The following is a 23,309-nucleotide window of genomic DNA, read 5'->3' as shown; positions in this document are numbered from 1 at the left end:
AAAGAAGGGAGCAAAAGGCAGTTAACCTTAGTTTCATTTTTTCCATTCAGTGGGAACAAGTATCAAGATATAAAAGCAAAAACCAAGTCTGTGAGCAAAATCCTTCCAAAACTCATTCCTGTGAACCTCCTCAGAATCAAGTGGGTTAGTGAGTAGCTCCAGAGCTGTTCAGTTTAAAAAAGTTATCAAAAAATTATACATAGAATCAAAAGGAAAATAAATTAATCTTATCCTCATCACTTAAAGTAACTTCTAATACTAGAAGTAGCAGGAAAAAGTTCCTTAGAACACTGCACTTGTTCTTCCTGTCTTATGCGAGAACACAGAGAACGGTGTGATAGTCATTTCAGTCCACTGTTCATCATGTACTTAACTGTAGGCAGTCCTTAAACTGCTTAGTTACAAAATTCAAAAATCAGAGTAACATATTATTATTATCAGTATTTATCTTGCTATCAATCAACACTGAAAAAAGAGCCTATGGCTATGGCAGTTAGGCTGCTAAATGATTTCTTTGCTCTAAAATATACAGAGAACATTAAACACTTCAGTTTAAAACAGTAATTCAAATGTGATTAATATACTGTTTAGCATAATAAAGTGAAATACTAATATAAATTAGGTCCTAAATTTAAGCTGTCCAAATGATAGCAAAAGATTAGACTTTCACCCCATACCAGAACTTTTTGATATTCTTCCTGTCTGAATATGAGATAGAACAACTCTGGTCATTTTAAATAATAATGCCATTAAACAGCATCACTTAAGATGGTACAAGAATCTTCAGCATTGTTTACTTCAACTGACTGCTATTTCCTCCTTTTTTATATACACATAGATTTCTGATTTTTTGGAACTACTAAATTTCATATCAACTAGAAGACTAATATTGCTCTATATTTTCCTTCTTTTTTTCTCTTTTTAATTAACTGGAACACTGGTAATTTTCAGATTTCAAGACCTAGAGATGTCTTTTTGGACATACCTTCTGTATTTTATCTATTTCAGATTATTCTATTTCTAGAAAATAAAGAGGCTCTTCTGGTAAAAGCTGTACTTAAAGCAGGCTTGTTTCTATATGTCCTCAATATGCTGCTATGTGAACTACCTTATTTCACAAAGCTGATATAACGTTAGAACTGAAATACTTACGACATTGCTGATGCTCATCTGAGCCATCTTCACAATCTTCCTCATCATCGCAAACCCATGAGTGTGGGATACATTCGCCATCAGTGTGACACTGAAACTGATTTCCCTCACAGGTAGGTTGTGCTAGTGTAAGCAATGAAAAAAATATCGTTTCACAGACATCTGGGAAAGCACTTTCAAAGAAAACAGTTAAATAAGGGAAAAGAAGACTTAAGGTTCAAGTGTCAGTTGACTGTAACTTCCACTAAGGACGTGAGGCATTTGACAAACCAAAGAAAATGAACAGAGCAAGGAGGGCAAAGTGGGCCAGCAGAAGGATGCTCAAAAGGCAAAATTCAGATTAGTGAACTCCTGCATATGAATCTTCAGTTTTGTGTTCTCCCATGGAAACACAAGCTCCTCTTGAAGGCAGGTCACAGGAAAAGCTTAAGGCTCTGAATTGCCCTCTTATGGTAGAGTCTCTTATACATGGAGTCACACTAGCTTCCCTAGTCTCACAGGGGTCCGTTTAATTGCTCTCACTCTACCTCTGGTGCCCTATTCCTGGTGGGAAGAAGGTCTTTCAAAACCAGCTCATGACTCTAGTCCATGAATTCATGAGGTGAAAGTGAGGGCCAGGTCAGAACAACCTGAATGTTGTTGGCCCAGCTCCACTCTGTACTTTTCAAACAGCCAAACAACAGGGAGCTACTAGAGAGAAAGATAATGTTTGAATTTCTGTTACAGCTTACTCTGTCCCTAGTTAATACTCCTGGGAAGAGTCACGACCACAACACAGTCCAGTAGACAGGACTCTGGCCTTCGCCATCTTTTTTCTCAGGATTATGTTTTTGCAGTATTGCAAAGTCAACTAGAAACACTTCGTGCTCATGGGATGATATGCAAGCACAGCTACCAATGCGAATAAAGCATCAAGGCAGAAATGTAAATCACTCTGTAGATTTAGAGCTGAGAAATACAAAATTACATTAGAGGTAATTAGAGGGACAAAATTGATCACACACTACAGACAATGCACTTCATGCGTATTTTCTTTGATTCCTGTTTTAAGAACCAAAGAATAATATTGCAATATAATTTTAACCCTTAGGCCAGTTTCAAACATTTTAAAACCATTTTCCTAGACACTTACATGTCTCACTACCTATTGCACATTAACATACTGTTAAAAGCACAATTAACTGAAGAAGTTTAATTTTCCTCTTCCTAGTTTCTCTCATGTATGAAAATAAGAACAACTCAACTTCATGCTTAGAACTATGACGCCTGTAGTAAGTGTTGCTTCTTTTTATTTTTTTATCTTTCACAAAGTCAACATGAATTTTACCCACTCCTTATTCAAAGCCCAACCACTTCTTCCCAGTTGCAGTTCAGAACTAATTGAAATAACAGTTTAAAGCATTCTTCATCCAGAACTGCAATGGTTTTTGGAGTTAACTAAAGTGCTAAGCAACAAACCAGACTGCCAAGCTGTGTGAATGACCTCCAATTATTATATAGGTCAAGCAGCAATAGAACAATACAGTGTGAAAAGAACCAACATAAATTAGTGTTTCTCAGTTATCAGCTGAGGGGCAAAAACCGGCCTAATCTATAAGTGGGCTGATAACTGCACCAGCCCACGAGACCTCAAAAACCACTAGAACCGAGAAGGTGAAATGCACCTGAGTTCCTGAAAACAGACTCTGGAGGGAATTTCTTCATATTCACAAACTTTTAACATTGAGCTTGAGAGAATCTTCCTGCACTGATATAAGAGCCCATCTGAATGCAACCATTGTCCCTGAATTGCTGGCACTGAGGATAACACAACTAACTTTAAACAATTAACCAAGGCTCTACCTAACATGCAGTAGGTACAGGTTATTGTCTAGGGCCTGAAAGATCAAAAATTTATAGCTCAACTGATACTGATGGTAGCTGTATGTATATCTAATATTCAGAATTACTGCAATAATATAATACAATAGATTTCTATGTTTACTTAGAAATCAGGCATCAAAAGAAACTCAGATTTTTAAGAGAAGACTAAGTCATGTTACAAGTCAAGCATTACTTGATTTTCAGACTACCAAAGCCAATGGACTCAAGAAATACAACTCTTCAGCAGATTCTGCAGTCATCTCAAGACAACTAGGAGTTTTCCCCCCCTCCAATATTCATCCTGTACCACAGGTACAGTTGGGCACATTGGGCTCTCAATATTTTTTATATTACAAAAAAGTTGCTCTATAGTTGTTTCACTTACGACAACCAGCTTCATCTGTATCGTCCGAGCAGTCTCTAGCCCCATCACACCTCCAATCTGCAGGAATACAACGTCCATTTCCACATCGAAACTGCCCCCGCTCACATCCTGTGGTAAAGCAGAGAAACAAGCAGGTTAGCAGTACCAGCACACAAAAACAGACAGTGCAGTGCATTCCTGTCAAACAACTGCTATCTATCAATCACTTTACAACATGAAAAGGAGAGAAAATATCATGATAATACAAAAATATAAATAAGTATATATATATAAAAATGATCTCTAAGCACACAGTCAACCAAAAAAATGAAAGAACTAGCTCTGAATCTTACATGGCATTTCCCAGTTAAATTGCTAGAAAACTCCCATAATTTTAATATTGGTATATAATACAAACAAACAAAACAAACAAACAATTTAAAAAAACAAACACCAGGAAAAATAAGCTAAACAAGTCTCAGAGGAGCACCTGTACTACAGAAACTTCTTTAGCAAAAATTCATCAATTTTAAATTCACAAGCAGTATGGACTTAACTAAAGGTAGGGCATCATTTTCCCCATTACTTCTAAGGGCTGAATATTAGTCCTCCTCAGAGGCCCTGAGGATTTAAAAAAAAAATAAATAATCCCCTTAGCTGAAGTGGAAATCTTGTTTCAGCAAGTGACTGCTTGAAAGTATAGAGAGACCTCAGCTTTGGTTTGGTTTTTAATAATGCCCCAATATTTAAAAATCTTTCCTCTGAAGTACAGGAAAGTACGTGTCTTCAGTCAACATTTGAATAGCAAATAATTTTAAAAGAAATTAAGCTCTCAGACATTTATGGCTGATCAAAAGCTATCCTGCTGTCATTCCCTCCTGCTTAACCTACTAAGGATTAAGACCTGATAAAGAAGCATTCATTCCCAGGTGTAAATACAGCTGGATCAGGCCTTTATTAGAGTCGACTAATGAAATCTCCAGTCCCATAGGAAAGAGAAAATGCACTGTTTATGGCCTTTCATTGACTACAGCCTCATAAAAAGGGAGTGAACAGTTTTATAGGTCCCCAAAACAATGAGCTATAACATAATTAGGTTCAACAGAGCTCTGTTTCATGTTAATCTGTTGTCAGCACCTCAGAGAAGGGAACACTGAAAAAAACCCTGAGGTAGTAGCAAAGCACAAATCTGAAGGAAAAAAAAATCCTGTTTCCTGATTTAATTAATAGCCATATGATAAAACTGCATCTTTCAATTATTCTGAGCGATTTGTCCAGAGAAGATAACCTCAGTATACATAAAGCACAACCACCTACTTTTTGAATTCATGATGACATAAATAACATGCTACCCTAACTTTCATGTAAAACCAGGCATATCAACACTGTCACATAAACACAGTTAAGTGATGTATTCCTAAGGGATATAGGCAAGCTACTTTATGCAAGGAATGTTCAAATCTGATTGTCTGGTAGTGACATCCTGATTTATAATGTATCCTGCAAATGGTCAAAAATTTTACTTGGATAAATGGTGGTACGGAGTGGTACAGGAGTATGTTCACCCAAATACCTTCTATAGACTAATGCATGATGGTGGTTGGTGGTGCAGGTCTGGGGTTGGTGGTGCAGGTCTCTTATCAACTACCTTTAAAACACAACAACCTCCCTTGCAAAAATGCCCTGAAGGAATGTACAAGTTCACTCTGGAATCCCAGGCCCTCTTGATGAATTTTGCCCTACAAAGCAGCATTTCCATATGAGATTAGTAGCTAAAGCTCTAACAAACACAACACATAAACCACTGTTTATCAGTTGGAATTACTATGCAAAGCAAATACTAAATCTGCTTTTATATTTAGTATATTATTGATATTCAAAACCACTGGAATATTCATAGCTACCTACTTAAAAAGAAGTTACAATTCAGAATTAAATCTGCATCCACACGATTAGAAGAATTTCTAATGGAATATGCTTATAAGCAAGCAATATGAGCAATTTGTATATTATTTCTAAATAGTAACTAGGTAAAAAAAAGTCAAGCACTATATGCAACACTCTTAATTTAGTTTGCCTATTTTTTATTAAGTTACTATAGTTAAACATACCCTTATAGTGAAAAAAATGAGGAGATAACACTGATAAACTTTTTAGAAAGCATTATAAACATAGCCTTTGTACAGCATGAGAAATGGTAACTGAATGTTAACAGAAAACCTGCAAACCATGCAGTTCTCCTACACTCTGTAATACTTTGCAGAATTATAGTTTAAGTTACTCTACTACACAGAGTAAGCACTGTATCAATGTCCGTTTATACAGTTCTTCAGCAGACCTATTATCATTCATTTAATTATGGCATTAGGCTTTTCAAACGTTATCTTCCATGCTTATTTATAACTGAAGGCAAAGAGCTCTGAAACACCTATAAAAATACAAAAGACTGATACTTCTCTTATCCCTGTTTTATATTATCTTTAGAACAAAGAAAATTACATAGCAGATAATGATGCTAATTCATTCAAAAGACAATCCTTGAAAATAAGTAATATGGAAAAAGTAAAAGTTATCTGCAGTATCAAGGGCACTTCTCACAAAGGTTCGAAAAAGCTTGTGTTTCAACTGGGAACAAAACCAATTCTAAGTTTGATAAAGGAGAAAGCAATCAGAGGGAAAATGCATGATTACAAGATTACTTCTATGAATGTCCAAGAGAAATATCCAGAATGAAAGAAAAATAACCATGTCAGCAATAACCAGGTTCATTACTACAGACAACTATAGAGACCATTTTCTCAAAATTTAAGTGTACATATTCTGCTAAAACCAAGTACTGGAAACCTATGAGATTTGAAGAACTGTGATTTAGTTACTATGAATTTAGTTGTAAATTTTAAACAGTATTAAGTAAAAATGTTGCAGGCATCACTCACACTGATTAGTAACGATCCACAGAGGAAGCATATGGAGACCAAAAGGACAATTTCCATTGATATATGCTATGCAATGTGAGCCTGCAGCACCTGGGTTTCAGCAAGAATGTGGACTGTCAGAAGACAAGGGGCATCCACTTGTTTATTGCCATTATCTGAAGCCTCAATTCACTGAAGGATTAGTCATTAATAATTTTATGAAAGGTTTTGCTTTCAGTAAGAATTTTTTTTATGTCAAGGCAGCCAAAATTAATACTAATGAGCTAATATTTCCATAGAAATCTGGTTTACTCTGACAGATGCTGATAAAACCAGACACCTCTTTCAGGCAAGCAGAATCCTGTTAGCAGGATTCCTGGACAAAATAACCACGGAGTTTAAAAACAAGCAGTAAAACAATTAGTCTTCACTGTCATGCTTAAAATTTGCTAATATAAAAGAATCCAGGTGATTTTTGAAAGTTCAAAATCCAGAAATGATCAAATTTTTGATGTTGCTCTACTTGTACTATAATTCAGTTTTTGTCTTCTGTATTAAAGCATTACTAAAATACAGACTGAAAAACGCATGCCAGTCCTTATGAATCACACCAGAACACATATAAAGAAGAATCTCTGGGTATTAACAAAAATAATTTTGAAAGATAAGATCTGTTTCAACTGCTTAATATTCAGGAAAACACCAAGGTAAAAACAAATGAATGGTATCATCTTTAATATAAACTAGTTCTGAAAAATGCCAACCAAAGACCAGAAGCATCACTGGAAAAGTACAGCACAAAGCAGTTTCTAAACTTCTTGATATACTTCCTATGTCTGAGCTTTATGCTAACTTTGTCACTAGACTTCCTGTGGTCCTCTGTGTCTGGGATTCTCTTGTCAGAGATTCCTGAGTGGATGTTTAAGGTTCACAATTTGCTCTGAAAAAAGAAGGCGGTTAATATTAGTGGCTCTGGGTAAGCTACTTGCACAAAGATTAAGCCATGTAGTCATTTTCCACTGGAATAAGCAACATAATAGTGATTTTGTCAGACCAAAGAACAAAATACTGACCAAAAAAACCCATTTGAATCATAGAACCATTCGGGAGGCTTTTAATTTATTAAAAATAAATGTATCTCTTCCCAAAGGAAATAATACGATACAAACACTATTCAATACAATTACTTTAGGTTCTTCAAGACAAGTTTTGCCCAGCAAGCCTCACTTGCTCAAGCACTCAAATGCTGCATAGGAGCAGCATAGGAATGAAGTATCCTAAGCTAAACCACTGCTAAAGACAAATCCCACTGCCACTAGAGGATAGTAGTCAACCTTCACACTACTAATGAACGTTACTCAATGTCACATTCAGTCACACAGAACTCCAGCAGAAGAGAGAGTGGTTAATAGCTTCAGGCATTTCACAGCACAATGGTTGTACCCATAGGGTTACAGTCTTCAATAGGAAGGCACTCTATTACAGCCTCTCAAACTCTCCTGTGCTTCATTTGCCCCAATATGTTTGTGTCGAAATACTGAGATTGAGACCTAAAGCTTAAACAAAATCCTCTTGTATTAAAACCAGAATGTTATCTTCACTCTATAATGGAAACCTATACTGCCTCACTCTCTGCCACTCTGCCTTACTTTAGACTCCTTTCAGTTCCTCTCTGAACAGTTCTAGTCTTTTCCAATTCTTTTAATAAATTTTCTGCCTGCCCATTCAACCTTCAAGTCTCTCATACTTTTCTAACTTTAACTAAAAATCTTTTGAATTACATTTGTGATCCACAGATTAAAGGCACCATGACATTCTGACTATAAGGAGACCAAAGCCCCTCATTTGTTCTTTCTTCATCATGCCCACAATACCTTTGAGAACTGCTAACACCTCTTTACCAGTTCAGCTTGAATGAAAGATTTAAAGTAATGAAGAACGTATTAAGACCAAGGTAGATTGTACCAGTTTCAAACTGTCCACTTAAAAATGAAACTTACACTCCTGTACTTACTTTACCCTTCAGGAATCTTCTCTCTCAACAGATTTCTTTGCATTTAAGAGTAACATTCTTCAAGGTAATATTTTTTCAACTGAACAGTTCCACCTTTAATACATCTGCAGTTTTTCAACAAATAAGTGCAAACAAACTGTACGTTACGAGCCTCTTCCACACACATTTTACAAAAAGAAAAACAAGTGACAAGCTCTCTTTTATCTCTTTCTGCCTTCCAACAGGGTACTCTTCCCCATTCACCCCCAAACAGAACAGCCCACTCCAGTGGCATTGCAGGTAGAAGAATCCTGGAGAATCATCTTCCATACACTTTGCTGTCAGATTTTTGCCTAGCTTAATTACATGTCAAACAGCCTGAGGTTTTGGAATGCTCCGGGAGGGAAAGCTAAAACTCTGGAAATTCCATCTCTGTTCCCCCACACTAATGAGGAAAGAAGTAAAATCCATAGTTCAGAAAAACCTTCGCTTATTAATGTAAAATGTGCTGTGATATTGAAAACTAGCATTCTGCTAGCAATTCTAATAGGTAAATGTAAAGAAAAAGAGTCTGATAAAATTATGCTAGATTTCATATATCAAGATTTAGCTTTCAGTCCTTCTACACTCTGCAAACTCCTTTATATTTAACACAAACTGTTCAGATGAAAAAAACACCAACCACATAAGCATTTATAGGTATTACAGAAAGCTGTACAAGATTTATTTTCAGCCTTCAAGACCTTGCAACACAGAACATCTTCTGTACCTACATGTCTCTAAACTAGATTATATTAGAGAAATCTGACAGTATCAACAAAATGACGATATCAACAAAAAGACAATATAAACGTGAGTCTGCACCCACTTCACATGACTAAAAGATCTCTGTATACAGACTGACAGGTGGACAGGGGACTAGTCAAGGGACAATCTGAAGCAGAAGAGCAAGAGACACAGAGTTACAATGTGAATAGGAAGTACAGGATTTCTTTTACTGAATTAACATCCAATTACATATTTTATAATGAGATTATTATTAGTAAAATAGCATCTATAGACTCAGTACTTGATCAAGGACTCTTTGTGCCTTGCACTGTACAAACACGTAACCAAAAGAAGGGTCATACCCTAGAGAGTTTACAGATAAAGGATGATTGGTGCCTGAACTCACTTGGGTGGCCTAATGTCAACAAGCAAAGGCCAAATGGCCATGTTCTTCTCTTCAGCAATGCAAAATCTGGAGCGCTACTGTTTCTCCAGTAGCACTCCAGGAAGTCACAGTACATGAGAGGCACACTCAGTTTTGCTGGTATAATTATTAGACAGCACAAGAAACAAGGCACATGCACCTTGATCCTTCCTATGGAGGGGCCTCCATAGGAAGTCTTTATCAATCAGTGTTGGAAGGATTCCTAGCCAGAGACTCCATCTCTAACTCTGGTGTGTTTAACAGTAATCAATGCACTACTCTTCACAAATTTGTCTACTCTGTTTTTAAATCCAATTATGCTTCTGAATGCCAACAACATCATGAGATGTGTGTGCAGAAGTACCTCATTTACTTACTTTAATTGTTTTATTATGGACTCACTAGCCTCCAAACTAAGATACAGACATTTTAGAAAACCTTCTGGTACACAAATCATACATATTATTTCAGATTATTTCACTGTGAGGGTATATGTAAATGATAAAGGACTAAACTTGAAGCAACACACCTAGTTCTCCACTGACACTAAGTGGTCTAAGAGATTTGGCTCCCAAGTCCCAGTTGCACAACTTCCTCAAAAATCAGCAGAAACCTACTGATAATAAAATAGCTTTTACTCACCCAAACAGCAGAAAACGATACTTTTACATCTTCTCCCTAAAAATCTACTCACATGTAGAACTTTCTATATTATTGGATTATAAATAAAACTGCTATCAGGAAGGTGAGAGGAATGAAAACAGAAGATGATAAATTTCAGTTTAATCTTTAATTATTTGTTTCTTTCTGTAAGACTACCCATATATGCAGTCTATTTCTCAGATTAATGAGCTAGATATTCTATATTCACAGAAGAGGAAACTGAGTAAACCGCATTCTGAGTTCAGTGGAATGATGGGTATCAGAATCTGTAATAAATGGATCTTGCCTGTCAGACTAGAAGCCAATACCTACATTTTAAATTTTTACTCCCTGATTTTTAATAAAAAGCATCTTAAAATTCAAGAACAAGAGTGAAAATTTTGCCTTTCAGAATAGACTCAGAAACACCATGTTTCACTGCAGCAACAGCCGATTTTTATTGTTTCCCTTCCAAAACCACTTGCCAAGTAGTTAGGGAAGTCTGGAAACAGCCAAATCTGTACTATATTCTGTGATCTGTGTGTGCTTGTTCTTGCATATGCAGACACTTGTCAACTAAAACCATTGTTAAAACTAAAGCATCAAATCTCGTTTTACTAATGCTCACATGCAAAATGGTTTTTAAACATACTAAAAATTAGTGTATTGTACATTAAACTATTTGTTCTCAGTTAATACAGTTATAAAAGGACTATAGATTTATTTCTGCTAATGCCTCAACATAAATCCAAGAATTAAACAAATTCAGGATTTTAATCTACTGAAACTAAGCAGGAAAGCTTTCCTGCAAAGAAAAAAGGGTTCAAGTCTCCTGCAGACACCAAGTTCAAAGGAATGACACTGTAAATGCCTCCTAGCAACGTTAAAGATATTCATAATCCTCATCCTCTCTACCTTATTTTGGCTTGCTTTATTGTAAAAGCAACAAATGCAAACAGCCTAATAAAAACAGAAACGGTTTATAAATTATTTTTTACCAAATCTATCAATTTTATTTTCTTCAAGTGTAAGCCTGAAGTAATAATGAAGAGAACAAGACCCTAATTTTCTAACAAACCACATATGTACCTCTTAGAAAAAAACCTCTCATTTTAAATATTTTCTTTCTTAAAGCTCTGATATTCAGAACAAAATAACTATGGTTTCTATGTTATCACTTTAAAACCAGCCATTCTGGAAAAAGTAAAAAGACCAATAAAATATAGAATATTTTTTAATTATTCACATTGATCCTAAACATAAAGAAAGCCCCAAACCTTCTTGAATCTAAAATCATGACAGTTTACTTACCATACATGCTCGCAAACAGCACATATCCATATTATGTATCTTTACCATAATACAAGATTATAAGAAAATTAATCAAAATTAAGTTCCTTTATAACCTTTCTTCAACTCACATACTTTTTAGAAAGCAACAAATAAACTCTTACTATCTTCTTAGTCCTATAATAGGGCAGGAATAAGAAATAATCCTTTTAAGCAAGGGCTAATTCTAATAGACAGGAGGTGATACTCCCTTCCACTGATAAAGAAAATATTCCTTAGATTGAACAGACCAGGTTCCTTCTTCTGTTGAAGTCACTGTGAAATTTCTTGTCCTTCAGTGAAAACTGAGAATTAGCCATTAATTTTTGTTGGAACCTTTCTTTAATCCCAACTGTATATAAAGTATTTTCCAAGGTGAGACCAATAAAAACTATTTGTACTCCTTTCTTAGAGTATTTAGTAAAGATTTATCAGTATAACCAAATTCAAGAGAACCAGTCTTTGAAGTACTGAAAGATTAGCCTTCACAATATAAAAATGTATTTCAGACACATTGCATGTAAAGAACATGTTCTGCACTAAATCGGATAACCTCAACCAGTTGTCTTGACATTAGGTGTCTTAATCCACATAAAGGAATTGTGATTGCATTAGCTGGTTAAGCAAAGCAAGCACTGTGGAACTCTAGGGAAGCATATATGTCTGAGCTCTCCTAAATCCTTCTTTTTCATGAATGGCACATTAAATTTGCAAATACGTTCTAATTGACAAAATGACATAAAGAGGAAGAAGAACAAGCAAACACAGTATAAATAAAGACACCTCCAGTTACTCACAGGAGGAAGCATCCCAAGCATTTTCATAAGAATGAACCTTTCTAATGGCCCCAAGGCTGCTGTAGAATAACAATCAGGTAACAGTAAGGGGGGAATATGACCAAACAATGAAAATCTTCAAGTCTAGGAAGTATTTACAACTACACAGTATGTGGAAAATGAAAAAAAATGCTTAAACAACTTAGAGAGAAAGCGTGCAGTACATACCACTGAGAAGGTCTGATAGATTCAGTAGCAGTTGCTAAAACAACCTTCTCAGTAAGCTATTCTTATTTTGAGAGCTGTACTGCTTTTTAAATAAATTTTCCAGCCAATGTGCTGTTTGTTCTCAAAATTAGGCTCCATGCTGAGATGGTGAGCTGCATTCAATTCAGTCATGCTCTCCTGAAAGCCGATGAGTCATTGTAGCACTAGGAATCAGCCCCAGTAAGAGCCTTCCAATCCAGTCTGTTACAGTGAATTTGTGTAATTTTTTTATATTTCTTTTATGTATCGTTGCTAGACTGAAGCTTGCTATGCAACATCTAACTGCCAAATCATAAATCTTACTGGAATATTATATCACAAGTTATTACATGAAAAATTAAACTTGTGCAAAAAATAAACCACTTCCCTTTACACAGATAATAAACACAGTAATCACATTAAGTGAAAGCTATTTCTCTTTCACCACAGAAGCCATATCTATAACAAAATTCTTCACTGCTTGAGTAGTGCCATCATAACCAGTGGGACTCTAGATAAAAAAAGAAAGCCAATTTAAGCTGTGTCCCAAAACTTCACTTTGTGCTTCAAAAACAGTGACTGTTACTTACTGCAAACTAAACATGCGAGAACATTTTCAGAAAAGTAGAAAAATTGAAATGTCAGTACAGAATAGATAGATCATATGCTGCAAGCATCTAGCATGCCTAGTCAGACATTCTAATGCTACTTAATACTGCCCACGACATGAGGAACTACATCTATTTCTTTGGACTTACTGACACTCATCACATTTCCTCCTTACACAGTAGTGACTCAATTTCAGCTTGCGACTAATAGGTATGGCTGGTCACTCCTTATCAAGCTTCTTGAAAAGGAAATTCCGTGTGCTAAGGCAGGCCTGAGTAAAGGAAGGATCACCTAAACTGAAACAACAACATTGTCCAATGTGCTCACACAAAAAGAAACTTTATCTTAATAGACCTGAAAAATGAGCAATAAGAATTAAATCATCCTTTGGCTGTTTCATTTTTAAAATGTAGTATATTTTCTTTACAGTTTTCAGTTTAAAAAAAATAATTTTTACAAAATTCTTACCCAAATACTAATGAGAGTGTCAAATTAAAAAGACAAAGTTCTTGAATTCACTGGAAGAGGATAAATACAAGAAATATCATCTGCCACTGAAACACTACCCTCGCTGTCAGCCCCAATGGAAGCATTTTACTTAGATGTCCCCTAACCAGCCGAACTCTACAACTGTCAGATTTACTCACCCCTTAGGATTTTTTAAGGATACTTGATTCTGCTGCTACTTCCCTTCATTGGTGGCTGTTAGGCACAATATTTTAAGTAACTCTTTAAATTACATTAGCTAGCTACTCCAAGCGACATTCCAGGCACAATACTGAATAGCAGGAAAGAAGGGTCTCCTGCTCTAACTTGTGTAGCTGGATAAGTCCTACACTTGCTGCATCCTTGCAAACACAAGAGCATACAAGTCCTGCATATTTATGTGCTTAGATCCAAAAGCAAGTGGACAAAGCCACAGGAAAGGCACACGTTGTCTCCCAAGTTTCACAGTGGTAGCACACAACATATAACTAACATTGCTCACAAAACTGCAGGCATTTGCCTACAAACTTGCAATCTTTAAATTAGAAACTGTTGCTATGAGAAAGGGTTTACATCACTTTCAAAATGCCTGCCAGGAAGAAGACTACAGCCACACCTGGCATATTGCTGGCCACAGAATCAGTATCTATATACAGAACATGTAATGACTGAGATTTCCCCTTAATAGGGTGATAATCTGCATCTCTCTCTACTACATTACGAAATTTCTTAGGATTTAAGTCTCTGAGAATTCTTGACCCCTATTAGAAAAAGTTCAGTAGACCACCAAGTTAAAAAGTAAAGCAATTGATTGCTGAAGTGTCTTTTCCAGGGAGGAATGGTTTCACTAGTAAGTGATAAAGTTATAGTGGATAAAGTACTTCATCAAGGTTGGAGCTTTTACCTCATTCTTAATTCATTTAGATTTTACTAGTCATTATTCTATTGAATTTAATTATTTGTCTTTTAACTTCTTTCTTCCTTAAACAAATCCAAGAGACATCCAAACTTCTAAAGGATTTAAAGTTCAGCTTTCATGTTTCATTATTTCTTGTATTTCCACTGTAAGATAACCATTTAATAATGCATTCTCTGGCAGGCTTAATAATGTTAAAACTTGCAGAACTTAAAATCTAGCAATAACAGCATTTTTGCATTTCCACTGGTAAATAATCGTGGGGTTTTTTCTTTCAATTGCCTAGAGTTAGAACACAAATTCCATGACAGGATAACACTTGTGCAAGTGCCAAAGAAGCCCGATTGTCCTTCTTACCCTCTTTACCCAGGCAGAGCTCCTGGTGAAGCAGATGGCCACCCTGCCCGAGTAACAGGACCAGCCACAACTGGGCTATGTCTGAGGCTCTATTCAGATTTCCTATTGGTTCAGCCAAGAGAAATTTATCAAGGCTCAGATTAACAACTGAAGTAGATGCATTTTAATTACTTCAGTAAATACCTTTCATGTACTGCTGAGGTAACAAAAGGAATTTTAGCACTTTGCTACATTAAGGAATACTAGGAAAACAAACCAATTTTCAGTGAGACTTTAAACTGCATTCTATGGTTGACTTCTTATAGAACAGTAAAAACTGAAAAGCTATTAAAAACAGCTCATATATTCATAAAGGACACCACAAACTTTGTCATTCATTTCAGACATAAACTGGAGCTCATTTGTTTCACATGAAATAGTTCAAAACCTATTAGACCTCACAGTAGTAAAAGTTATTTTTATTAACACAGCTAGAAGGCCAACAAAAACTGCAGCAGCATTCCAGGAGCTTGGTTATCGTCCAACTCATTTATTGCATTGCAGGTTGAGAACAGCCCTATGATCCTGCTCAAAAGTGAACACGTGAGCAGTCCCATTCAAGTGAAGCCATCTGTTTACACCAGACAACTATACAAAAGGGTTTCCCGCAGCGTCAACACTGCTTCACTATAGCCCTGATGGGACCACTCTTGTAACTAGCATGCTAGCTGAGCATTTCCTATGTGCTCTTAGCAGCAGCATTAAGCAGAGGCTACATGGCCAGCTGAGCCAACCCACTGATTTACCATAGGAAAAGGGGGTCTCTTTCGCTCCCTCTTTCCAAATCCTTCTACCACTTGATGCCAAAGTAAGTTCACTGTTTTTCCCAAACTCTGGTATCTGACAGGCCTTTCTGTATGCGTCTCAAAATCCCCAGGCCACCAGGAAACCACCTAATTCCATAGTCCTGGTTCGGTTTTCCTCCAGGTTTGTAACTGAAAGCAGGTCACAGAGAAGTCCAATGAGCGGTGGTGCTAGCACAAAGCAAGCAGCAATAACTCAAGGCTAGCAGCAACACAGGAATGGGACACTGGAGCAGAGAGGGATGGAGAGTGAAACCTCCTGCTTCCAGGAGCAGCAACCTGTTCACTTGGCTCATGAAACTATACCCTTAGATTACAAGGTATGACAAGGGCTTGATCAGATCTAAATGGGGTTTCCCACTGGTGTTGAATGATATGAACTTTACCCAGTAAACCTCCTTTTTCTGGGCAAACCTGGGGAGAATTATTGGTACGTGCATATACTCTAGTTCTGCAAGCCCTATACTTTCCCAAACTAAACTAAACTCTGTGGTATATTTATCTGAGTTGATAATTTAGCCAGTGGTTTCTGAAGATAAAAACCATTACCTACATTCTAAATATATCACTGAATGTATCAGTTCCTGGGATATCTTGTGGACTATGACTTTTTTTTTTAAGAAATGCCACAAAACGCAGCTAAAGCCCTCATCCTTCTAGCTCCACAAAAGCATGAGCCTGCAATCCCCATCAAAGCGAGTCCCTATTGGAATGGACCCCCATTCTTTGACTCGACTCAGCAGGGTGTAGTATCATGACCTGCTTGTGCAAGAAAATAATTGGGCAGACATACTGCTGATGTAAACAGTGCCCTTTCGCTGAAGATCTGGCTTCTTGATTGTAAGACAAAGGCAACTTATTCATGTCAAAAGCATAAAATAGAAGAGGTCATAAAAGTAGAACAATTTCAGTCAACCCTTATATGTCATTTCATTAATCCAAAACAAAACTTGTAACAGTGATCCTTAGATCTCTAACCCACTTTAAGTATTGCAAAACAAAGAAAACATTAAAAGCCTCGAAACCAATAGTAAAAGCTTATGGAATCCACTAAAGGCTATCCATTCCATTAAACATTTCTATGCTTACTCATTAAACTTCATTTTCTTAAACTGTTCTAAAAGTGTGCTGAGTTAAGGAAGCAAAAGCCGTTAATAAAATTAACACTGTCATAAGAAAGTGGACTTCAAAATGGATCTCAAACAATAAGAAGCAATTAAAAGAGATGTTTACTCTTCACTGAATCCTATTTTCTGTCTCTTAGATGATTACAACTCAGATAATTTCTTTGAAATTAATGGAGTTCAACTGAGTTGACTCAGAAAAAACCTTGGTATTCCTTCATCTAGAGACAGCTCAAGGCATCTTTAAGAATAAAGTATAATTATCAAATTTATAAAGCAGCACTTCAGTTTTAAATAATTTGAAAAACAGCTCTGTGCTTTATTTGCCACATTCAGTGTAAGCTATTAAACAGAAGCTGACAAATCATCTGATTATCATCGCTAATTAGCCACAGCAGAATAAAACCACCAACTTCCCTTTAAGTAGATGTCAACCTGTAGATCATTAATTAGAAGGGGTCTCTAATGTTTTCCAACAACTACTTCCACAAAGTGTAATTTCCTTTCAAACATCCAGAGTGTTATATGGTTCCAGCACTTTTTAAGTGGAGCTCTGAAAGAGAAGCAGCAATTACGAACCCCCGCTTAAAAATGCAATTGTACTATCAACATGTAACTAAAAGTTACATACATGCCTATGTGGAGAGTTTTCACAAGCTCTCATATCCAAAAATAAGTACTGTAGGAAGACTGAATGGCATTTGATCCAATATTCAGAAAGATAAAATGAATTACATCTATCATGTGCCTGTTTACTGCTCAACTAAAAATAAGAGTATTCATATTTTAAAAAAAAAAAAACAAAACAAAACAAAAAAAACCACACCAAAAAAACCCCACCATTGGGCTTTGATCTGGCAATAATCTAACAGTACAAGAAGGCATATGGAGGGGGAAAGGCTCCAAACAGTGTGACTGATTTCACGTCAATCCAAGAAGCCTAAAAGAACTAAAAGGCTTTAATGAAATTGCATTCTACCTTTCCCCCAAATGAATCTTTGCTCATTTCCTGCAAAACACATGGAAAGTAAATCTGGATTAAAGTAGGATTTCATTACTCAAATTTCCAATCAGCTCAATACATGAAAGAAGGTTTTGGTTTGTCTTACAGGAAAATAGAAGCATCACACGCATCACACATTTATCTTAGATGAAATCTCCTTAGACGCTTTGTCTATTTGTCTTGATTCCTGTAGCTTAATTATTTACTGTAATTCTAGCATTTGGCATAGAACCTAAATCTAACCAGGTGTCATTCAATTACTGCTTTCAATTTTTAACTAAAATTCTGGGGTTTGTCCCATTCTTCACTTTTGCTGATTACTCTGCAAATTCCTGATATGCTTTGCTGAACACAATACAGAAAAGAGGTAAATAATTAAGAAAATTCAAGAAATGTACTAAAAGAGGGCTACTCATTAAAAAGAACTATACATACAAAAAAAATACTGTCAATGCACAGAGACACCACTCATTAATTAAAATGTGAGAAGATTCTAACGTATGTCACTGATAGGTACTTTTAAATTGTCAGCCCTCAGGAAATAAACTAGTTCAGAGCCTGGTAGATAGACACTCAGTGGGATTTTTCCTCTTGATTTTGGGCAAGTACATCTCCAAGAAAATTATACTAGTGCAGGATTACGAACACTGCAGCCCACAGGTCATGCACAATACCTATTAAATTGCATGTCAGGATTGCATTGGTATATTCACTAGCTTTGCCATCCTTTCTCCCTTCTCATTACTCCCAAATCCTCAGTCCCCAAGGAAAGTCTCACTCAAGGTCTTCAAACACTAGGTCTTGACAGGAATGTAATCTTACAGACAAGCTTCTGTCATTTAAATGTGCACAGCACTGTACAAGGTTGTTTGAATACTGACTCTGGCCTGTCGCCTACAGCAATGTCGCCATACATCATCCTGTAGACAGATTAAACAGATTTGAGTGAAGGCAATGACTAAACAATATTGAATCATTAATACAGATTGAGCTATTACAATGCTTGATGGAAAAGCATGTTTTCCACACCATTCTGGAAAGAGCCACTGTAGTTCTTCTATACTTGGTCTTACCATACCTATTTATTACTGGCCTCACTTAATGCAAATGTTCATTATGATTTCTGAGATAAGGTGTCACGCTATATACATTCATTTTTAGAACAGCCTCCATTCTCAGACTAATAAAGACCTTATGGTAACAAATTTTAGTCATACTGGCTTGGAATGCATTTAAGCTGATGATTTATCATTAAAGAGATTTAGGATGTAAATCAAATTCAATGCACTAATTTTTCTGTTACAGCAAAGTTTTTGCACAAATTTTTCCAAGATACATAAAGAATAAACAGCTTCCCCCCCAAAAAAAAAAAAAAAAATTAAAAAAGTCTTCTGAGCTGGAGATCAACCACAGAAACTTTCAAAAAAATATTAGTAAACTATGACTTAATGAAAAGAGGAGGGGAAAAAAAACCAAGAACAAGTCAACCTAACTGTGATCTTCAGGCCTTTTAACTCAATACAGCATCCAGAAATTAAAACAATTCGCATATATGTAGAGAGAACATTAATGGTGATACACAAATATTATAACTATCAGAAAGGAAAATATACAGCCTGGCTAAGGGATCATTGATCTCATATAATTCATAGCAATGTGAATTTGCCATCTTTGATTACATACATGAAACACGCTAAAGAAATAAAAAGATCCTCAGAAGTATCCATCGGAACGACGGGAGGCAGACAACAATTTAAACATTGTAAAACTCCACAATAGAGTGAAATCCTGGCCTGCACAGAGCAAGTTGGTACTTTGCAACAGTAAACAGTACTTTAGTTGGTACTTTGCAACAGCAGTAAAGCCAAACTTCCATGTAAGCACATGCAAGCCTGAAAAAAGAGATGATACCAGCAGTTTTGTAACTAATTTACTAATTTTGTACTAATTCAACAGAATTGGTGACCAAAAAAAAAAAAAAAAAAAAAATCAATTGAAATGTCATTTATTAAATTATTTTTAATACTAATATATTTTCTGGAAGATTGACAGCATCTCTGTTGAAAGTTGGTCATCGGGACCTAAGGGACACCAAAAAGCAACAAACAAAATCTAAGTGATTTGAAATGTATAGGTTACAGAAATATTAACTATAGTAGACTGGCGAAGAATGTTCTTAATACTTTGTGTCTAGAAAGAAGAGTTCCTTTTTTTTGTAAAGAAAATCAGTTTTCTGTGGATGATTTATATATGATTTTTTATATAAGAATGGTTTTATAAAGAAACTAACCTAACAGTTCCTCTGGTGCTGAACCATTAAGAGCAGAAAAAAAAAAGCCCAAACACTTTCAGCTACTAAATCCTCATCAAAAAAAGTACAACAAGCCTTCCATGTTAGCTAAGGTAAGCCCAGTAACAGATACTATGTAGAATATTGCTCAAGTGTGTAGATCTGGTACGCTCTGCAGTAACATTAAAGAGCTCATTGTTCAAATGCAAAGTTGCCCTAGTGATCCCATTTGCCCTCTGCTAAACTGCTGAGAGTACAATATCCACCCAGTGGCTCCAGTTTACGACTATGAGTGTGAAGCACTTTGAGATTCCTCAAAACAAACATTAACCTTAGTCCCGTGATGCTCCTTCTTGACACCATCTTCACTGAGGTAGTTTTTCATATTCCAGCTGCAATCTTTTCTCTTAACAGTTACCCCACAGGCAACAAGGCTTATAGAGCAAAGGTTGCAGAACCAGGCCCTGTACTGCTGGCAATTACAAGAGGCAGTATTTTTATTCAGTTTATAAGAGGTGTGTTTAATTCCAGTAAAACCAGAATTAGGTAAAACAAGGGAGAATCATGATACTACCATTTAAGGAAGTGCTCAGGTGAAACTACTTCTAGAAACAACCAGTTTGTACAAGGAACACTCAGGTTCCAAAAAACATCATGGAAGCACCTCTGAAAACATTGAGACTTAGGCAAGATAACACGATTTTCACCATTTTCCTTCTAAGCTTGGAATTGCTTTAATGATTTATTTTATTTAATTTTTTAGTGAGAGTCTGACATGATCTCAACATTCAAGGAGCTGGAACCTAAGAATATCAAATATGTCACAATAATAATCACAGCGTGGCCAAGATTGCTCTCTAGAGATTTTACTACTATCAGTTACCTGTTACTGAAACTGTACTGTTTCATTTGCAGTTATTCTACCCTGAAGGCGGGGGAGGCAGGACACAACACACCATCAAAGTTAAAAACTTCTACACTTCCTCTGCCTAAGGATGCTAGTTGAAAGCTTCCCTCTGCTTATCCTGGCATGTCATTTACCAGGCACGTCCTGAACAGTCAAATGTGGCTGTAGAGCAAAGAAATAAACTTTCAGGTCAGCACTGAGGCATCCATTCTATCCAAGGTAAAATAATAGTGCATAGGATTAACTCTGCCCAGTGTGACCTCCTTGGCTAGAGCTTTTGCAGCTCTCCTGCTGCACATTAGCTATCTCCTATTTCTCTGCTCGCAAATGGGAGCTGCTAGCAGCAGTTGCTATATAATTACTTACTTGATTCTGTCTAAGGAGCTTAAACTAAGAGTTGAGCAAAGAAAGCAGATTAACAATTTGAACGCACACGTAATGCACAGACAGACACACAACCAGCAGGGCTGCCGGGTCAACACGCGGGGCCGAGGGGATGCACTTCGGCCACTCTTGCTCCAAGAAGCCAGGCTTCGTTCCCACTGCAGGGCAACTGCACCGCGCTCAGACGGGGCCAGGGCAGAGGCAACCCGCAGTCACGGGCGGGAAGGGACCGCGGCCCGGCCACCCCGTCCCCGGCTGGTGCCGGCGGAGCGGAGCGGCGCGGCGGCCGGCCCGTCACGTGCGCCCCGGCGTCTCCCGGCAACGGCAAAGCCCGGAGGAAAAGTTCTCCCGACTCCCAGTCTGCCCGGGAGAGCGGCTGAGGGGGAGCTTATTGTGCTTCAGACTAAGCATCTGCTCCGCGCCGGCAGCCTTCTCCCAGGGGCGGCATATACCACACGCGCGCAAGCCTGTCCACCCCTCAGAGCCCACCATACCCCCCCGCACAACCTGTATACATGCGCCCTGCCGCTCCTCGAAAACAACTTCAGTGGTCACCAAACCTGCTCTTGGAACGCAGGTGAACTCTGCCCTGTAAAACCACCCGCACTTCTGTAGCAAGAAGGGCACAAAGATCGCAAGGAAAAAATGCAGAAGCTCCGGGGTGATTCTTTTCCCCCCACCTTACCCACGGCCAGTAAGCAGCGCAGGGAAAGCTGCCCTCCTGCATCTCCGTACAACTCAGGGTGGAGCACAGAGTTGCAAAGTCTGAGCTGTCCCTCCAATTCTAGCAACATTTGCATGTTGCCGTTTTATACAACCAGGAAAAAGAAGTTTGTACAAACCAGAAAAACAATCAGAAAAAAAATCCCATCCTGGGATAATTTAAAACCAAGGTGAAGCGAATCTGAAGAGCCAGGGGTGTTTGTAGTGTTTTTTTCAAGGCGCTACTTTTTTGTCCGGAACAGAAATCAACTCCATCAAATAACTTCGGGAAAGGAAAGGGCCAACTGTCTTCCCTAACTATTTGAAAGAGCTCCTGCACCGTCTCCCGCTAACCCTCTGCTCGCAGCCACTTTGGTCTCTTTCTCACAGAAGTCCCCAGGGCAGGGATGTGCTCCTTGCGGTGCAAGTCCCATTCCGGAGAGGCTGGAGCATAGCGCTTACCTTGGCAACTGCCCTGCATTATGCATGCAGTGAATAGTATGAGCAGTTTGCAAGCAGTTGCTGCTCTTCCATCCATCCGATGGTGAGTTCCCATCTGGGCTGGGATGCTCCAGCTCCCTAAAAGCTGGCTCCTCGGCTCCGGGGTGCTGATCTGCACAGCAGCAGCACAGGGAGCCTGGTGTCTTTTTCTTATCCCGCTAGTTGCAGAAGAAAGGCGTGTTCGCCTGTTGAGACATCGCGTTTTCTATAAACTCCCACCCTCCAGACATTGCATAAAGCTCTTTATACCCGGGGGCCCCGGAACTAGCATGAGGGAATCAGGCACCGCTCCAGGCCCTGCAGCCACAGGCTTCCTCTGCCCCTCCTTCCACACTTTGCAGGACAGGCAAGATGCTTCTAAGTGCCTGCACTTTGCAGGCTGTATATCAGAGTCCATTGGTGCTACGCTGCGCATTTTGATCTACTGATCAGAGGAATTTCAGACTGCAAGTGAAATATGCCCCAGGTTTTAGAGTTCCAAAGGCATGCTCCAAACAAGAAAAGTATTTTTGACAACTTTTTCAAAGTCACAACACCATATTACCAATGCATAAGATAAAGCTTAGAACTTTTTTATCATTATTAGTTCTCAAATAAATACTGCAAAAGGAAAACTGTAGCGATGAAAATTACTTCTGCAATTACTTAGCAGATAAAATCAGACTGGTAAAGTTCTCTGGCTGTGAATGCTTAAGATCCCAGCTAGAGACACCCTA

The 23,309-nt window shown here is 37.6% G+C and overlaps 1 protein-coding gene across 2 annotated transcripts in view; it reads right to left on the bottom strand.

Moving 5' to 3' along the window:
- Window positions 1-22,759, bottom strand: part of LRP2 (LDL receptor related protein 2) — a 124,736-nt gene extending 101,977 nt beyond the window's left edge. For both annotated transcript variants that reach the window (XM_030486367.1, XM_030486368.1), the window contains exons 1-3: window positions 22,555-22,759; window positions 3,401-3,508; window positions 1,153-1,275 (exon numbers count right to left, since the gene is read on the bottom strand). In XM_030486367.1, the coding sequence (XP_030342227.1) occupies window positions 1,153-1,275; window positions 3,401-3,508; window positions 22,555-22,648 (325 nt within the window). In that variant the 5' untranslated portion in view covers window positions 22,649-22,759. The remainder of the gene's footprint in view (window positions 1-1,152; window positions 1,276-3,400; window positions 3,509-22,554) is intronic.
- Between the last annotated feature and the right edge of the window lie 550 nt (window positions 22,760-23,309).

Source organism: Strigops habroptila, chromosome 5, assembly GCF_004027225.2.
Source record: "Strigops habroptila isolate Jane chromosome 5, bStrHab1.2.pri, whole genome shotgun sequence".
NCBI classification, from domain to species: Eukaryota; Metazoa; Chordata; class Aves; order Psittaciformes; family Psittacidae; genus Strigops; species Strigops habroptila.
This window is presented reverse-complemented; position numbering and strand designations above follow the sequence as displayed.